The sequence below is a fragment of the Prionailurus viverrinus genome, chromosome A1 (genome assembly GCF_022837055.1).
Source record: "Prionailurus viverrinus isolate Anna chromosome A1, UM_Priviv_1.0, whole genome shotgun sequence".
NCBI lineage: Eukaryota > Metazoa > Chordata > Mammalia > Carnivora > Felidae > Prionailurus > Prionailurus viverrinus.
In genome coordinates this window covers 7,705,727-7,725,161 of record NC_062561.1, presented here as the reverse complement: position 1 = coordinate 7,725,161, position 19,435 = coordinate 7,705,727, and the positions used below count along the sequence as shown (strand labels likewise).

The following is a 19,435-nucleotide window of genomic DNA, read 5'->3' as shown; positions in this document are numbered from 1 at the left end:
TATAGAACCTAAATACATAACTCAGCTATTTAATCAAATAACTGTTAAAGGACTAAATACTAAATTGTAAAATGCCTTCTTAGCAACAACTACCTGTTCTCTCAAGACCCTGTATCCCAGACAATTACTTTCCTTTTATGAGGTATGGAATGAGCCTCACCTTTGAGCCATTGTCAGTATCTTCCCCCACCTCCCATCTTCACCTACTTACAATATCCTGTCCTATCTTTCATGTTCCAGATCTACTACTTCTGCCTATTAGAAAATCCTAGAAAGAGAACATATTTAATCGAATACCAGGTTTTTTGAAAATGCCTTTCTGTATGTAACAAAGCTACCATTCAGTTTCCCCCTACCAAAGACTGACCAAATTACTTTGAGCCACAACTCACACAACCAGCAAAAGTTCACCTTGAAAATGCAAAGTTGCTGCTCCAAAGTGATAAATTTCCACCAATAAAGTAACCAATTTTTACAAAACACTTTTAAGTGGCAAATTAATCTTCTGAGCGTATCAATGCGGACAAACACATCTGCATTACAGCCAAGTCCATCACAGCAAGCTTTCTTTTAAAAAAGCTAATCTCTGGGAAAACAATAATCCTCACAGTACAAACAGCTGGCGAAACATCTAGCCAAATTCGTTTACAGTTAAAAAAAAAAAAAAAAGAAAAGACAAAAATGTACTGATGACCAAGTGAGAATGCCTATCAAAGTATCTTCAGATCTGCAAGCTGTTTAGAATTCCCAAGAAACGGGACTCCCCCTTCCTTTGGTTTAGACATAGTATACTCAGAAACAGAAAAATCTGACACCTGCTCTCCCCCACTCGCTTAAGAGCAACATTCCGTAAAATAGATTGCATTCACACATCCAACTCCGCTAACAACTAAAAAGTTGCAAGGCAGTAGATAACGACAAGTGAAAAAAAAGGAAAAAATACCAACAGCCCTGACAACATACTCGAAGCCAAGGGCTCAGGTGCACGCACGTGAACGCCGCACCGGACCCGCTTTCCAGGCTCCCTGCTAAGAGTTCGCTTGATACAAAGTTGTAGGAGACAGGATCCCGACCCTACTCTCGCCCGGCAAGCTTATCTTGGCTTCAGCAGAGCTATGTCGAAATGCAAGTCTTGGGAAATTCCTCCTCTCAGCTCTCGACTAAACCTAAGCACAGTATACAAGTTGCTGTCCCTTCACTCCTAATCCTTAGAAAGCATTTCCTGCTTCAAAAATCTTTCTCCCGTAAGCCTTACACAAACTTTCTCCGTTCTTTCGGCCTTACTCCAGGAAGCCTTAAGCCCGCCCATCACCTCCCGCCCCCTGCCCACACTCACACCCACTAGGGAACCTCAACACTCGGCAGACACCGCTCCACACGGGCACGCAAAACACATGTGCCTGCAAACCCGGCCCCTTTCCACACCCCCCGGAAACGACACCCCCTTTCTCACACACCGCACGCCACAGCCCATCCCCCTTCCTCCCAGCCCCCACTCGCAGCACCCCCGTCAACCCACCCACGTTCCGGGGAACCCAGCCTCCCCTCACTCCCCGGCTCGCCGAAGGCGGTGGGGAAGGGAAGCAGGAAGAAGGAAGGAGGGCTCAGGCCCGGCCTAGGCCTTTCAGACCAACTAGGGAAGGTGAAGGGGGGCGGGGGGGGGGGGACCCGCGGGCAAAGCTCGTCGCAAGGCCTCATCCGGGCCCCCTCCGGCCCCAGGCCTTGCCTCCGCCGCCGCGCCGAGGCCCGGGCCGCCCTCCCAGCCCGGAGCACACTCACTTGCCAGCCGCGGTCCATCGAGGACGCCGCCGCTGCTGCCTCCTCCGCCGGCTGCGGCTCCGGCCCCCGGGCCTCCCAGGTCCGGCTTCTTGGGCCCCGGGGGCGGCCCGGCTCCCCCGCCCGGGACCGCTCCGGGCGGAAAGGCGGCCACCGGCGCGCCCGCCAGAGCCAGGGGGACGCTGTTGCTATGGAGGCCGAGGCCCGGGGCAGCTCCGGCGGCTGGGTCCTCATGCAGGAACTGACACTCCTCCCCGTAGAAGCAAGTCTTATCCTTAGCGTAGTAGCGGCAGTACTTCAGCTTGACTCCCGCCGCCGCCCCGCCGGGGACACCCCCGACCCCCGGCGGGGCCACCACCGCCACTGCCGCCGCCAGCGAGGAGGAGGAAGGGGAGGCGGCGGCCGAGGGGGGCGGGAGGCCGCCGCCACTGTTCATGGCAACGCCGCAGCCTCGTCTTCCGCTGCCGCCCGAGGAGCCGCCGCCGCCGCCGCCACCATAGACCGGGGAGGGAAGGAAGACGCTGCCGGTGCCGGATAAAAGCCTGGGCGGGTGGGTCTGTCCCGCTGCGGGAGCCGGAGCCGCCCGGGGAGAGGGGGGGAGGGGAGAGGGGAGGGAGGAGGGGGTAGGAAGGAGGGGAGGGGAGGGGGAGAGTTGGGATTCTCTCTCACTCACTCTCTCGTTCTCTTTTCTTAAAGGGGCCGCGCGGGACGACGGGGTGGGCGCGCGGGCCCAGACGGGGCCTTCGAGGGAGCGGGCTTGGGGAGGGGGAGCGGCGGCGGCGGCGAACGGGCTGGGAGGGTGGAGGGGCCAGTTTATTTTTAAATTCTGCCTCCACTCGCTCTCTCGCGCTCTGGTTCCTCCGAGTTGTTTATTCCATTTTCCTCTTCCTGAGAGGGCCGTCGCCGCTGCGCATGCGCGCCGAGGCGCGAAGGCTTGTGGGTAGCGGGAGCGCGAGGGGAAGCCCCGCCAGGCGTCCGGCCCCCGGGGCATCCGCGAGCCAGCCGGCGGTTAGGACGGGCGGTTCGCGGTGGCCTTCCCTGAGGCCGATCCGGGTGGAGAAGTTCTCACGAGACGAATACCTTCCTGCTTTGTATGTCCTCTAACTTCCAAAACCAGGCGTCGTTTTTTGAATCGAAAAGACAAAATTAGCAGCCTGTAAACGGTCAATTTGAGGGTCCGCACCTGGAGACGGAGGCAAAGCCCTTGCTCTGTTGGAAGGATAGTTTCGTCTGTTTGCCACACTTCCTCTCCCTCCTCTCCCTCTTTTTTTCACCACCTTCCTCTGTTTCCTTCTCCTTGAAGGCGATGAGAGCTGCAGGACTGATTACCTTAACTGCTGGGCCTTCTATCAGAAAACTGAGCCAAAAATGGTGGATTTGGACAAACCCCCTGCTCAGTGCAGCACCTGTTTTCTCTATTTATATTACTGAAAGGCTTCAGTAAAATATTATGAAAAATAAGATGCCACCTGGGGACAACACTGCTAGGCAGCGCCAGGTTTCATTTATAAATGTGCTACATTGCTTTTCTCCCATCAGCCTAGTCTTGATTTGAAATTCATTTTTAAAAGATAGTTTTTCCCTCCGCGATCTCTGATGTTTTGCTCTGTATTTAAAAAAAAAAAAAAAAGTTTTCAGGAATTTTAAAGCATTGCTAGGAAGGGAAAAGTAACCTTAACATTTTAGTTTTTCCTCCTGTCTAAAAGATTGTGCCAAAAGGCAATATCGCAGTTGTGCAGGGGGAATATTTGCTGGCAGTATTAAAGGAATTGTGGCAAATAGAAGAAATCGCAGAAGAACGGATATAAGCAAGTGTACCACACTGAAAAAAGGGGGAAACGTGGATTCCGTACACCACAAACTGGTAAGCCTGGTGATGTTGCTTAACTAAATTCAAAAACAACATTGTGTTACGACTTTTGCTTAGAAACACTTTCGCCTGTTTATTCAGCAAATATTTATTGGTGCCCATTATGCGTAGCAGGAACTGCCAAGAGCTGGAGAAACAAAACTCAACGAGATGCAGTCTTGTCTGAGTTCGAATGGATTCTTTTCCCTCTGGTTGGGGAAGCGTAAAGTACCCAGGCGATTATAAACCTGTGTCTTCAGTGTTGATCTTACCACAGTGGCTATAAGAGGATGTTAAAGATGTTAGACTTGCTGGAGAAAGTTGATCATTCTAATAGCAGGCGTTGAGAACATCTGCTTTGAATGCAGACGGAGTGAGTTTGTAAGCCAGTGCTGAGGTTTAAGAGCTGTGTTCCTCTGGGTAAGTGACTTCATTTCTCTGTGCCTTATTAGCAAAAGGATGATAATAGTATCTACTTCATAAAGTATAAGCTACTGTATGTAAAGTGTCCCACGCTTAGTAAGAATTCATTAGATTTTAGCTATTGCTGTTAGTAATATTGCGGCCAGTAGTAATCCACGTAGAAGGGTGCGGAAAAGAGCTTCACAGGCAAAGCAGGCAGCTTGTGCAAAAGGCCTTGTGAAAGAGAGCTTTCATTGTTAGGATAGTGGAGAATTGAACAGGAACCATATCGCACAAGTCTCCGCGTGACATGTTAAAGGATTTCACTTTTTCTTTTTTTTTTTTTTAATTTTTTTTTTCAACGTTTATTTATTTTTGGGACAGAGAGAGACAGAGCATGAATGGGGGAGGGGCAGAGAGAGAGGGAGACACAGAATCGGAAACAGGCTCCAGGCTCCGAGCCATCAGCCCAGAGCCCGACTCGGGGCTCGAACTCCCGGACCGCGAGATCGTGACCTGGCCGAAGTCGGACGCTTAACTGACTGCGCCACCCAGGCGCCCCGGATTTCACTTCTTCTTGAGGGCAAGAGAAAGCTGTGACAGGGTTTTAAAAAGTCACGTAATGACATGGTCAGATTTCCCTTTAGAGAAAAACATTTTGATTCTCATAAGAACCCTATGAGAAAAGTAAAGAAGATGGGTTATCACCATTTTGTGGATGAACAAACTGAGTAAGGTGTGGATTTACACAAAGTTACCAGCTTGTAAATCTCAAAGCTACGATTTCAATTCAGGACTTCTAGGTCCAACTCTTAATCTTAGCTCAGGTCTTGATCAGGGCGTGAGGTTAAGCCTGGCGTTGGGGTTCACGCTAGGCTTGAAGACTACTTAAAAAAATGGTGTTTTTTTTTTTAATTCAAGACTTCTAATTACAAAACATGTGCTCTTGCCATCACACATTTGCCATTCCTAAATGAGCATATATATTTACTGATTGCTTGGAAAGCAAAGCTGTGTCTGGTGAGACAACCTAGGTTCATTAAATCCATGCCAAATGAAGCATCTCACTGTAATAAACCTTTACTGAGAATCTATGTATCAAGTTCTGTGCTAGGCTATGATAAACAAAAATATGTAAAACACAGCCTGTGTCCTCAAGAGTTACTGAGAATCCCGAGGGGAAATGCCAAAGATAAATCATCCCTCACTACCACATTTGACAGAGTTTTCTATTAAATCATTGCGAACAAGATGGAGAAAAGTAGACGAAGATACTTTAGTTAGGGGACTTGAGTATCTTTGATTAGTCATAACTGAAATGTTGCTAAAGCTGCCATTGGAGTGCTTTAAACAATATCCGAAGAACATTGGTAAATTCGTACATGGTCTTTACTATCTTCCTTTGGACTGTGTCCTGAACGTTTCTTCAAAAAAGGTTATCTACTGCCTAGCATATTTAGCAGATCAGCAATGTGTTGCAAAAACAGTGGGGATAGATAATGCGGTAAATGGCAAATTGGGATTTGTAAAAAATGGACCAGTGCTAACAAATTGAAACCTGCGTTAAATTTGGAGGGAAACAGCAAACAGGCACTTCGATACATCGACAATACAACCTCTCTGCGTGCCTCCTCGAAGCAAATAGGCAGTATTTTTTCAAAACCCTTCAAAATGTACACTACCTTGTAACTGTTATTCCACTTGGCAAATAAGTCCTAAGAAAATAAACGTAAGTAAGGAGTTTTATGCTGTGACGTAATCATTGCGATATTACATACAAAGCTAAAAAAGAAAGAGCTGCTAACAATGTAAATTCTAAAACCAAGGAGAATAAATAGTGGACTATTCGCTTGGAATATTATGCAGCCGTTAAAAAAGACAGCGAGGAAAAGGTACGATGGTGCTTACGGTACAATGTAAATATTTAACGTGACAGAAGATTGCATGTGCTGTATTATGATGATCTAAACAATAAAAAAACTAATAGAAATAAAGACTCAAAGAACTGCCTCAAAACATTAACAGTGGTTTTACCTAAGGTGGTAGAATGACCACCTCTGTTTCCTCTAGTTCCCAAATTTGTGTCATGAACATGTGTCCATCATAGAAAAATAAGCATTTATCATAATTTACTCTTAGCCTTTTAATTCTGAGGGTGAGTACATGGATGTTTATTCAATTGTTCTGTGTATTTTTAGTTTCATTTTGTTTTCAAATACATTTGTCAAGGCAAGCCGGGCACTCACCTGTCGTCCATTTCTTCAAATTTTCACCCGTCCAGTGTTTCCCAAAGTGTACTTCACGGCAGATTGGTTCAGCAGTATGTTAACTGGCTTTACACAGAGGAAAGGGTCTAGTGTTGAGACGGTTCCCATGGGAAGTGCCGAGTTGAACCACTTTGTTCTTTGTCTCAGCCTTGAGTATGTTGACATGTTGTAATTCTCTAAAAGCAGGACTTAATTAGCAGAATTTACCGAATCATTTCTTACCACTTTTTTCAGAGCACTTTTTTGTCTACTCCTCTGGCGGAGTCAGTGTTCCTCAAACACACTTTGAGAAACACTGTCCCAGGCACCTGCCTTCTCATTTCCGCCGTAAAACTTGCTCTTTTCACATGTGTCTGCGTTCTGCAGTCCCCCGTGCCAACCTTCTCTACCTTGCTTTCTACTTGATGCAGCCATGAAAAGAAAGCACTGCCTACGTCCTTAGAACAGGAGCCCCTTCTCCCATCTGGGACAGATGCTTTCATTCCTGCCCTGAACTCCCCTAATATTTCCTCAGGGGTCTAGCGTTCTCCATCCAGCATCTCCTCGGACTCTCCTCCTAGTATGTGATTTCTGTTGTGAACCTTTTGTAATCAGAACCGAAAGCATTTTTGGTTTTTAAAACCCCCGAAAAGAAACACTGCTGGCAAGAGGGCTAACTAGTAACAGCCACTTTGGAGGGCAATTTGGCAAAATTTTCAAATATCCATACCCAAGACCCAACAATGCCACTCTCGGTATCTCCCCTAGAAAGACCCTTTTGTGCCCAAGGAGGCATACGTCACAATGTTCGTTTGAGGCACTGTTGATAATAGTGAAATTGGAAATTACCTAAATGTTCGTAAATACAGAGATGGGATCTATAAGTGCCATTATTCTCCAGGAGCCGTTGTTGAATGAAAAAGTCACAATGCAGATAAATACGGAATATAACACCTCTGATGTAAAATGAAATACATTTCCTACAACGGCATATATAAATGTGCACAGAAAGGACTGGAAGGATACACATTACATTGCTAACAGGATGGGGATTAGGAGCAGTAATGAAGGGGACTTTAGGGGCGCCTGGGTGGCGCAGTCGGTTAAGCGTCCGACTTCGGCCAGGTCACGATCTCGCGGTCCGTGAGTTCGAGCCCTGCGTCGGGCTCTGGGCTGACGGCTCAGAGCCTGGAGCCTGTTTCAGAATCTGTGTCTCCCTCTCTCTCTGCCCCTCCCCCACTCATGCTCTGTCTCTCTGTGTCTCAAAAAAATAAATAAACGTTAAAAAAAATTTTTTTTTTTTTAAATTTGACTTTAAAGAAAAACAACCCTCACCTTCTTTTGTCCTGACTTCTCTTCAGGGGCAATTTATTTGGACCACCCTTTCCACCACCAGTCCCTTCGTCTCCATTCATCCTTAATTGAGAATAATCGAGAATAAGGGACGTTACCCTTGCTACGTTAAAGTCTTTTTTTTGACCGGGGCCACTGCTGATATTCATTAGCAAATTTATTGGATACTGTGTAATACTCAACAACAATAACAATTTTGCTGCGCTCCTGGCTCGGCTCCCAGTCACCCTTTCCTCTCATTTTTTCCTTCCTCCTTTTTAGTGTTGCCTCTGCCTCTGCCGTTCAGCGCTGCCCGCATGGTAGGTCTTGCAGAAATACTGTGAAATGCATTTCAAGTGCTCAATTTATTAAAATTTAATACAGGGCACGGGAAATCCTCTGAGGCTCAAGCTTGTGTTGTGAACACAAAACGCCATGGTAATGAGACACAAAAGTACACTCGATTTGGAATTTAAAGAACTGGTTTGAAACCTGGTTGTTACTACGTTCTACCCATGTGGCTCTTAGCAAGTCTCTTAACCTCTTAGCTTCAGTTTCTTAATTTTTAAAATGGAAATAATACCTACTTCGTGGAGCTGTCCTGAGGATTGAATGCTCTCTCTGCCACTGAGAAAACCAAGTTTTCATTTACAAAATAATTTTAACCACCTTTCTGTGCAGAAGGCACTCTACTTCTAACAACTTTGTATCTTATTACCTTTGATGTTCCTTCGTTTAGCACCGTTCATACATCCCTCCGTCTGATGATGACGCTGGCTGGCAATTACTGTAATGATGTCTCAAATTCCACAGTGTTTCGCTGCTTACAGAAGCAGCCAGGCATGGTTTCCATGTCTCTTCCCGACTCTCCTGTGAAACAGTGAAAATGAGGATATTATTTTAATATTGGGAACCTGAGACCTTGAAAAGATCTCGAAGGTTCTGTGACTTGCCCAAAATTAGCTTAGGCTCTTTAAAATGCCATGTTCTAGGGGCGCCTGGGTGGCGCAGTCGGTTAAGCGTCCGACTTCAGCCAGGTCACGATCTCGCGGTCCGTGAGTTCGAGCCCCGCGCCGGGCTCTGGGCTGATGGCTCAGAGCCCGGAGCCTGCTTCCGATTCTGTGTCTCCCTCTCTCTCTGCCCCTCCCCCGTTCATGCTCTGTCTCTCTCTGTCCCAAAAATAAATAAACGTTGGGGGAAAAAAAATCATTTAAAAAAAAAATAAAAAAATAAAATGCCATGTTCTAGGATGTTTCTCCTAAACTATGATCAGCTCAGTAGAGTTTATGTCCTCTCATTCTGGATCTTCTTACTGTTGCCTTTAGCCCACCTTGGGATTAAATATATTCCCTCCTTATCCTTCACTAAAATGCCTCAAGTTCATGTTTCATTCGTTTGGATACTCTGTTAAGGTAGCCCTTGAGCAAGTCTGGGGTTTTGAAACCCATAATTGCATACTGATAGGGAGAGTAACTTCCAAGATTATTTATGTGTGTTTTCATGGTTGTGTTTACAAATGCAGCAACATTCCCATTTGTGGATGGAAGAGCTGTGAGGAGTGATGAAATAGTGTTTTTCCTCTTCACCTGGTAATCTAAATGAGCATTGGTTTCCAGGTAGTCACCTTGGTGAAAACAAGACCTACTCTAAATTATACCACATTTTTGAGATGTACTTACGCACCCTAATCACATTTCTAGAATATCATGGTAGCAAATCTTCGTTTTTTAAGAGAAGACTGGGTACAATTTATCAGAGCCAGTCGTCATAAATGGCAAAAATTACTGAACAGGACCATCTCATTTGTGATTCAAAATAATGATGTGAATGTAAGTAAAACCAATGTTCTTGTATGGCTTAAAAGCTGACGCTGAAAATAATTTCCTAAGAACAATGGAACATCATTCAAGGGTAAGTGTAAAATGTTCCCATGTAACTATAATAAGTATTCCACAAGGAAAGTGTTTGTTTGATTTTATAGGCTAATGTGTTTGCTTTTTAAAAATTATTCTAGGGTCTTATTTTTCTCTCAGATCTCTTCAAAAACATTTTGTAGGCGACTTCCTACTTCTAGAGGAGGGCTCTCTCTATAGGAAGAGTTCATTCTTGAGTATCCTTTACTAAAAATAAACCTTCAGACAACTCTAAGTAACTTTCATGCTATGAAGATTACCTCCACAACTGCAAATAATCCATAAATCATATTTACTTTGGGATAGAATGTGAGAATTATATTTTGTCTGGGTGGCCTCGAGCAATGTTTTCCCCAGCAACAGTTTGCTAAGAGCTAAAGTTGATGTTAATTTGTGTTAAGTACCAGTAATTGGGAAAACTTAACATTTTCTAAGTAGGGATTGTGTCAGTGGTCGCAGCCTCAGTTTAAAACATTCTCCAAGACAACCAGCCTGGGAACTACGTGTGGGTAAGTTAGGGCTATTTTTGAGTCCCAGAAATGAATTTTACTGCCTTCGTAGATATTTCTTCTACATTTGTAAAATCGAATGTCGTCTTACACTCTTTCAAGTTCTGCTCTGTAATTCTATGCTAGGTTGTTAGCAACTTTCTATTGTTAACCTTGTTTGGACGACTTTTTGGTGGACTAACAACAAAAGTCTTCCGATTTGTGGCAGTTACAAATCACTGATATGTTGAAAGATTTTTTAGTGTATCTGTGACAAGGTAGCCTTTCATCAATGTCATCATACGCGTACATTTGTGTATAGTGTGCAGGTGTTAAGCCTTGGTAGTGGGAAAAAGCAGTTTGCCACCATTCTTGACAAGTTTTCAAAGGACTTGAAGACTCTCCTTCTTATATTCCTTCTTATATTCTTATATACTCTCCTTATAACATGTTAACATTAGTGTACCTTGGAAATAACCATGATTGTGGAAGTATGTCATTTTTATCATCCCCCACAGCTACCACCAGCGTTACAGAAGTGGCTGCAATTTAGCAAAGCCCTCTGCCACCATTTCCTGTTGATTCGTCACCCCCACTCCAGAAAGTCACTTGGATGTTTCTATGTGTGACATGCCCATTATTGTCATTTTAAATCTGACAGCTCTATGTTAATTTATTTTACTATTTCAAAGGTTAGATATTTGTTTCAGTGCAGATTTTCTAGTTTATACTCTGATGTAAGGCTTTATATCAGGAGACTTACTTGCTAAAAGTATATATATTAAAACAAGATTCGTAATGGGATATGCCATTAGTAAATTTAAAAGGAAGCTCCTGGAAGCAAGAAACTTTGTCTTTTGCACAAGTGTGTTCAAACCCTTCACATAACCTAGTATAGAGCAAGGATCTAGGTACTACAGTTTATGTAGGATTTTTGATGTTTGCCTAAGTGAAAACAAAAAGCAAGAATGAGAGTACTGATTTCGGGAAAAGAAAATTAAGGCCCAAATACTAAGTGTGAAAAAGAGGAATGTTATGCACAGGTAAAAGGCAAATACAAAATAATAATAATAAACTTTTATGCACCAAATAATACTATTGAATGCCAAAATGCAGAAACACTTAGCAATACAAAAGTTGGTTTGAATCACATGCACACACACAATTATAATGGTAGAGTTTAATAAACCTCTTTCGGAATTTAACATAAATAGACAAAAAAGCAAGGACACACTAATGTATTAATAATACATAATCAACTGACTTATGTTTTAGCCGAATAGAGAACTTTATACCCTCTTACCAAAATACATATTCTTTTCATGTAACCATGAAAGATTTACAAAAATTAAACATACCCTTGGCCATAATATAAACCACACTGCATTTCAAAAGATAGGGATTTGGGGTGCCTGTGTGGCCCAGTTGGTTAAGTGTCTGACTCTTGATCTTAGGTCAGTCATGCATGATCTCACAGTTTGTGGGATCGAACCTGGTGTTGCTCCCTGTGCTAACAGTGTAGAGCCTGCTTGAGATTCTCTCTCTCCCCCTCTCTGTCTCTCCCCTGCTCACTCACTCACTCTCAAACATTTTTTAAAAAGGGATTTTACTGACTACATTTTCTGATTATAATCCAGTATAACTAGAAATCAATGCTAAAAAAGGATCATAAAGCCCACCTACTTGGAAAGTAAGAAATGTTTTTCTAAATATTTCCAGGGCCATAGAAAATAAAACTGAAATTATAACACCCAAAAGTCAATGAAAAGGAGTACATACTGCATCTTAAAGCCTAGGATACACTGCTATACTAAGAAGAAATGTATACATAGCCTTAGGTACTTTCATTATTAAAAAAGAATGAATAGTAACAAACTTACACAAGGACAAAATGAACTGAGAGGAAGAAAAGGGAGTGTGTAATAAAGGAAAGACTGAAACTAATAGAGAACATCAAAAGGTTTAAACAGATACACTCCTGGCAAGTCTGATGATGGCAAGAAGAAAAATATACATATTATCTTCAAAACACTTATAGAAAATAACTACCAATCTACAATACAGTGTCCAAGGAAAATATTTTTTTAATGTTTAATGTTTATTTTTAATTTGTTTAATGTTTATTTTTGAGAGAGAGAGACAGAGCATGAGCAAGGGAGGGGCAGAGAGAGAGGGAGACACAAAATCCAAAGCAGGCTCCAGGCTCTGAGCTGTCAGTGCAGAGCCCAAAGCCAAGCTGGAACCCACAGACCACGAAATCGTGACCTGAGCCAAAGTCGGACGCTTAACTGACTGAGCCACCCAGGAACCCCTTAATGTTTAGTTTTGAGAGAGAGAGAGAGAGAGAGAGAGAGAGACATACACACAGCACAAGCAGGGGAGGGGCAGAGAGAGAATCCAAAGCAGGTTCCATGCTGTGAGGGCAAAGCCCCACGTGGGGCTCGAGCCCATGAACCATGAGATCATGACCTAAGCCAAAATCGGACACTTGACTGAATCACCCAGGCGCCCCAGAAATATTCTCTAAAAATGAAGATGAAATCGTTTTCAGACAAAAGTCAGAAAACTAGTCCCTAGCAGACCCGCACTAAAGAATTTCAAATAGAAGAAATGAAGAGCGATAGAGAGGGTGAAATATATGAGTAAAACCAAATGAATATGGACCATATAAAACAATACCAGTGCCCTGTGAGGTTTTAAATAGATGTGGAATGAAAAGACATGAAAACAACACATAAATCACAGGGGATGTAAGTGAAGGACCTTGAATTCCTTGCATTTTCAAAGAACAGTAGTAATTTAGTGAGAGATGTATATTGTAACCTCTAGGATACTACTAAAAGTAAGAATATATAACAATACAAGAGGAAATGGAATAATCATGTATTTGACCCAAAAGAAATAAAGACAGAAAAATTGACACAGAATAAGCAGAACAAATGGAAAACAACTTTAAATATATTAAATGTAAACCTTCAAGCTCCAATTAAAAGACAAAGGCTTTCAGCCTTTCCAAGCTACTTGTATAAGGGTCTGTACGACATTGTTCTGGGTTCCCGTGGTAACTTAAAGGGAATCTTTCACAATCTTTCCGGATCTTTGGGTGCTCCCCGATGAAAGAGGAGGATGTCTTCATAAGGCAGCAGGAACCCGCTTAGGTGGCACCAACCTTGACCTCCAAATGGATTAGCACACCTACAAAAGGAAGAGTGATGGTGTCTACATCACAAATACGAAGAGAACCTGGGGGAAGTTTCTGCTTGCAGCCTGAGCCACTGTTGATGTCAGTGTCACGTCCGCCAGGAATACTGGCCACCAGGCTGTGCTGAAGTTGGCCGCCACCATGGGATCTGCTCCTATTCCTGGCCGCTTCACTCCTGGAACCCTTATTGACCAGATCCAGCCTCGAAGGAGCCAAGATTTGTGGTAGTTACCAATCCCAGCCTCTCACACAGGCGCCTTATGTTGCCCTGCCTACCATTGCCCTGTGTAACACAGACTCTCCTCTGTGCTATGCGGACATTGCCATGCCGTGCAACAACAGACCTAGTGGGTGGTAGAGCCTGAGGTCTACTTCTAGAGACATCCTGAAGAGATAGAAGGAAGAGCAGGCTGCTCCTGAAAAGGCCAGGACCAAGGAAGACTCTCAGGGCAGATGGACTGTTCCAGCTCCCTGGTTTACTGCTACTCAATCCAAGGTCACAGACTAGTCAGACGGTGCAGGTGCCCTCTGCGCCTGTCCGGTGGTTCCCTCCTGCAGCCTGGCACCTTCCGCCTGCCACTGAAGACTGGTCTGCAACTCCCACTGCTCAGGCCACTGGAAGGAGGAACGATACTGTCTGTTCTTCCACAGACTCTTAAACAGAAAACGGAAATAAAGTTGATGGAAAATAAAAAGACAAAGACTTTTGGGTTGGACTAAGAAGAAAACTATCGGGGTGCCTGGGTGGCTCAGTTCAGCATCCAACTCTTGATTTCGGCTCAGGGCATGACCTCAGGGTCATGAGATCAAGCCCCATGTCAGGCTCGGTGCTGAGCTCCATGCTGGGCACGAAGCCTGCTTAAGATTCCCTCTCTCTCCCTCTTCCTCTACTGCTCATGTGCACGTGCCTTCTCTCTTTCTCTCTCTCAAAAGAGGAGGAAGAAGAAGAAAACTATATTTCAGGGTTCAATCAAAGAAGCACAATCAGTATGAGTGTAAAGAATAAGGGCTTGGTTGTAGAAATTAGACCTTACACAATTGGGGGACATTTGATACAATTTAATGCCCGTGATATTTTTAAAAATCCATAGCAACTAGGAATGGAAAGGAGCATATTTAATCTATAATAGGTATCCTTAAAAAAAAAAAAAAAACAACCTATAGCAAACAGCATATTGGTGAACTGTTAAAAAATTTTCCCTCTGAAATCACGACTTGGGTGGATGCTCACGACCACCATGTACACACCAACATGGTCCCAGAGGTCCTAAGTGACACAAAAACGGAGGAAGGAGAATTAAGGACTGGAAAGGAAGAAGTAAAACTAAAGATCCTTAGAAAACATGCTTCTGGATTATTGCTGGATACAGGGTCACCATAGACGATTCGTTTGTATTTCTCTATCACCAAAAATTAGAAAACTGAAAAATTTTTAAATGATACCATTTATACAGTCATACCTAGAAGTAATTCTAATGAACTGTACACAAGACCTTTACATATAAAACTTTTAAAAGGTAAGATATGAGTTATTATTATTTCATGACTTCATAATACAATGTATTCATATTTCATTATTAAGGAGACCTAAATAAATAGATATAGCAAGGTCACAGACTGGAAATAGTATAAGGATGTCAGTCCTCCCCCAGCTGATAAATAAGTTTGGTGCGATTTTAATCAAACCCAAGTAGGGTTTGTGTATGAGTATGACTATATACTATAGACCAGTGAAGAAAGTTTTTTCAATAAATGATGCTGGTTCAATTAAATACAGATGGATGTCTTTAATAGATGATACGTTTAAATTTGAAAGTAAAATAAGGCATCTTAAAAGTAGCATGGTGGAGGGGGCGCCTGGATGGCTCGGTCGGTTAAGCGTCCAACTGCGGCTCAGGTCATGGTCTCACGGTCCGTGAGTTCGAGCCCCGCGTCGGGCTCTGTGCCGACAGCTCAGAGCCTGGAGCCTGTTTCCGATTCTGTGTCTCCCTCTCTCTCTGCCCCTCCCCCATTCATGCTCTGTCTCTCTCTGTCTCAAAAATAAATAAACGTTAAAAAAAATAATAACAACATGGTAGAGAGGTGCCTGGGTGGCTTAGTTGGTTAAGCGTACGACTTCGGCTCAGGTCCTATCTCGCAGTTCTTGAATTCAAGCCCTGCATTGGGCTCTGCACCGGCAGCTCGGAGCCCGGAGCCTGCTTCGGATTCTGTGTCTCCCTCTCTCTCTCTGTCCCTCCCCCGTTCACGCTCTGTCTCTCTCACTCTCTCAAGAATAAATCAACATTAAAAATTAAAAAAAAAAAAAGTACCTTATATATGATTCCACTTATATAAGTTTATAAAAGTTTGAGGGCACCTGGGTGGCTCAGTTGGTTAAGCGTCCGACTTCAACCCAGGTCATGATCTTCTAGTTCGTGAGTTCGAGCCCCACATCAGCCTGCACTGACAGTGCAGAGCCTGATTAGGATTCTCTTTTTCCCTCTCCCTCTGCCCCTTCCCCACTTGCACACACTCTCTCTCAAAATAAATAAACTTAAAACAAAATTTTTTTTAAGTTTATAAAAGTTTGAAAACAGGCACCTGGGTGGCTCAGTCGGTTACACATCCAACTTTGGATTTCAGCCCAGTTCCTGGGTTCAGACCTCTCATTGGGTTCTGTGCTTGGAATTCTCCCTCTCTCTGACCCCCGACCTTTCTCTTTCTCTCTTAAATAAACTGGGGCGCCTGGGGGGCTTAGTCAGTCGAGTGACTTCATCTCAGGTTATGATCTCGAGGTTTGTGAGTTTGAGCCCCTGCCATCAGGCTGTCTTCTGTCAGCACAGAGGCCATTTCAGATCCTCTGTCCCCCTCTGTCTCCGCACCTCCCAGCTCTCTCTCTCTCTTTCTCTCAAAAATAAACATTAAAAGAATAATAATAAATAAATAAACAATAAACATTTTCTAAACGTTTGAAAACAGGCGTAACTAATCTGTAGTGTTAAGTCAGTATGGTGACTATATTTAGGAAGGAGAGAGAAAGGCATTTGGAAGCAGACATGTAGAGGACTTCTGGGACAATAATGATGTTTTATTTTTTGACTTGGGTAGTGGTTATATGGGTTCCCTATGTGATAATCCATTGGTCAGTACACTTCTGGATCATTCGTTTCTCTCTATGTTCTACTACCTTTTAAAGTATTGTTAGTAAATAACATAACAGACACCATTAGGAATTTGAAAGGTGCTGTGACAGTAGATATGGAAGAGATTCATAGATTTTTATGTGTGATAAAACACGCAGCATAAAATTTGCCATCTTAATCACTTGTAAGTGTTCAGTAGAGTGTTAAGTAAATTCACTTTGATGCAAAACAGAGCTCCAGAACTTTTCATCTTGCAGAACTGCCTAAATTCTAAACAATTCCCGTTTTCCCCCGCCCGTAGCCCTTGGTAACCTCCACTCCACTTTCTGTTTCTATAAATGTGGCTGTTTTAGATACCGCATACAGGTGGAATCCTACAGCATCTGTCTTTTTTTGCCTGGCCTCTATCACTTAGCATAGTGCCCTCAAGGTTCATCCAGAATTTATTTTCTTTCTAAGACATAGGATACTCCGTTGTATGTATGTACCACATTTCGTGTATCCATCCATCCCTTGAGGAATAGTGATGAATGCCTCTGGCTATTGTGACTGGTACTGCTGTGAACATAGGTGTGCAAATCCCTCTCCAAAACAAACCCTGCTTTTCTTCTGGATGTATACCCAGAAGCGAGGTTGCTGTATCGTACATCACTACTATTTTTAATTTTGTGAGCAACTGCCACACTGCTTTCTAGGGCAGATGCACCATTGCACAATCCTACCAAGTGCTGGAACCAAACTGGGACCAAAAGGGTTCCCATTTGTCTGCATCCTCACTGATGCGCTTTTTTGTGTGAAATAGTAATCACCCTGAAAGGTGTGAGATGATATCTCATTGTGGTTTTGAGCTTAAAAGTATGTTTTCCTAAATTTAAACATCTTTTTTTTTTATATTTATTTATTTTTGAGAGGGTAGGGGGTGGGGAGGGTCAGAGAGAGAAGAAGACCGAGAATCCCAAGCAGGCTCTGCATCATCAGTGAGGAGCCCAATGTGGGGCTCGATCTCACAAACCATGAAATCATGACCTGAGCCGAAACCAGGAGTCAGACACTTAACCAACTGAGCCACCCAGGTGCCCTCTAAATTTAAACATCTGTATTGAGTTATAATTCACATATCACACAATTCACCCATTGCGGGTGTACAATTCAGTGGTTTTTAGTATATTCACAGTTTTCGTGCTTCATCACCACAATTTTAGAGATTTCCATCACCTCAAAGTGAAACCACATGCCCTTTAGTGTTCATTCCCCTGTGTCCACCCCAGCCTTTAACAAACACTTTTGTACTTTCTTCCTCTGCAGATTTTCTGCGGATTTCCCTTTTTTGGAAATTCCGATGGTATTTTTAAAGGAACGTTGTTTGCAATGCTATGACAGTGAAATTCAAGATCTAGAGGAAATGGATGCTTTCTCGGCAAAATGTAAATTTTCAAATGGACCCAAGAAGAGGTTGAAAACCCAGAAGATCAATAGAACTAAAACATGAATTTGAAATGTAACTTTTAAAATACATGCCAAATCCAAATAGCTTTGCATCTGAATTTTACATATACTTCCAAAAACAGGAAATTCTCAAGGACTATTCTTGAGGCTAGAAAAAGAGAATGTTTTCACTCTTTGAAACTAAGATAAACTTACTAGCCAAACCTTGTTTTGTTTTTGTTGTTGTTGTTCTTTCCAATTAAGTAGGCACCAAGCCCAGCGTGGGGCTTGAACTCACGACCCTGAGATCAACAGTCACGTGCTCTACCAACTGAGCCAGCCAGGTGTCCCATACGACCCAAACCTTGTAAAGATATTTGCCAAAATAAATAAATCCATTGGCTAATTTCACTAAGGAATATGAACATAAATAGGCTAAATAAAATATTTGCAAACTGAAATCGGTAACAATTTAAAATAATTTGAAATATAAGCAAGTTGAATGTAAAAGAATAATAAATCAGGGCACCTGGGTGGCTCAGCTGTGCTGCAAGGATAAGACAGATAAGGGATTTTATTTTATTTTTTTTTTTAATTTTTTTTTCAACGTTTATTTATTTTTGAGACACAGAGAGAGCATGAACGGGGGAGGGGCAGAGAGAGAGGGAGACACAGAATCTGAAGCAGGCTCCAGGCCCCGAGCTGTCAGCACAGAGCCCGACGCGGGGCTCGAACTCACAAGCTGTGAGATCATGACCTGAGCTGAAGTCGGACGCTTAACCGACTGAGCCACCCAGGTGCCCTCGAATGTTCAATTTCTAAATAAGACATTGCTATAGGGTTGACACCTACCCTATCTTCTCAGCTTATTTTGAAGATCAAAGGTATAATCCGGCTTAAAATCAGGGAAACAAATTTTAAAAGCTGCCACCTCCTCAAGGTCTGATCACTGATTTTTCTTTTTTTTTTTTTTTATTTTTTAAATTTTTTTTTTTTCAACGTTAATTTATTTTTGGGACAGAGAGAGACAGAGCATGAACGGGGGAGGGGCAGAGAGAGAGGGAGACACAGAATCCGAAACAGGCTCCAGGCTCCGAGCCGTCAGCCCAGAGCCCGACGCGGGGCTCGAACTCCCGGACCGCGAGATCGTGACCTGAGCTGAAGTCGGACTCTTAACCGACTGCGCCACCCAGGCGCCCCGATAAGGGATTTTAAAGACTTGGTTTAAGCAAACAAAAATATCCGCTATCTCATTAATAATTTTGTATATTCCATGTTGGAATGATAATGTTTTAAATGTATTGGGCGAAATACAATATAATATTAAAATAGTTTTCACCTGTTTTCTTTTTACTTTTGTAAAACATGGCTAGTAGAAAATTTTAAATTTTGGGTGTTGGCTTGCATTATATTTCTGTTGGACGGCAGTGCTGTGTGTCAAATACCAATATACATTAAGGAAAAAGTCTAAGGTGGCTGAATATTAGATAATTATATAAAAATAAATAACTTTTATGCTTTAAGAACCAATTAGAAATGGAACTAGAGAAGATATCTGTAGGGGCGCCTGGCTGGCTCAGTTGGTAGAACACGTTACTCTTAATCTCAGGGTCGCAATTTGGAGCCCCAGGTTGGGTGTAGAGATTACTTAAAAAAATAATAATTTTTTTTTATTTTTTT

At 43.1% G+C, this 19,435-nt stretch overlaps 2 protein-coding genes and 1 non-coding gene across 8 annotated transcripts in view; 1 reads left to right on the top strand and 2 right to left on the bottom strand.

Moving 5' to 3' along the window:
* PAN3 (poly(A) specific ribonuclease subunit PAN3) overlaps positions 1-2,655 on the bottom strand; it is a 133,363-nt gene extending 130,708 nt beyond the window's left edge. For 5 of the 6 annotated variants that reach the window (XM_047876142.1, XM_047876146.1, XM_047876155.1 and 2 more), the window contains exon 1: positions 1,780-2,648. In XM_047876142.1, the coding sequence (XP_047732098.1) occupies positions 1,780-2,212 (433 nt within the window). In that variant the 5' untranslated portion in view covers positions 2,213-2,648. Of the gene's footprint in view, positions 1-1,779 lie in introns of all 6 variants that reach the window. The other variant, XM_047876176.1, reaches the window with a different exon arrangement.
* Positions 2,656-2,669: 14 nt separating this feature from the next.
* Positions 2,670-19,435, top strand: part of FLT3 (fms related receptor tyrosine kinase 3) — a 126,124-nt gene continuing 109,358 nt past the window's right edge. Inside the window, exon 1 of the mRNA XM_047876134.1 lies at positions 2,670-3,640. The gene's annotated coding sequence lies outside the window, so the exon portion shown is untranslated. The remainder of the gene's footprint in view (positions 3,641-19,435) is intronic.
* Positions 18,029-18,101, bottom strand: TRNAN-GUU (transfer RNA asparagine (anticodon GUU)). The gene has a single exon. It is a non-coding gene; the product is annotated as a tRNA-Asn (tRNA).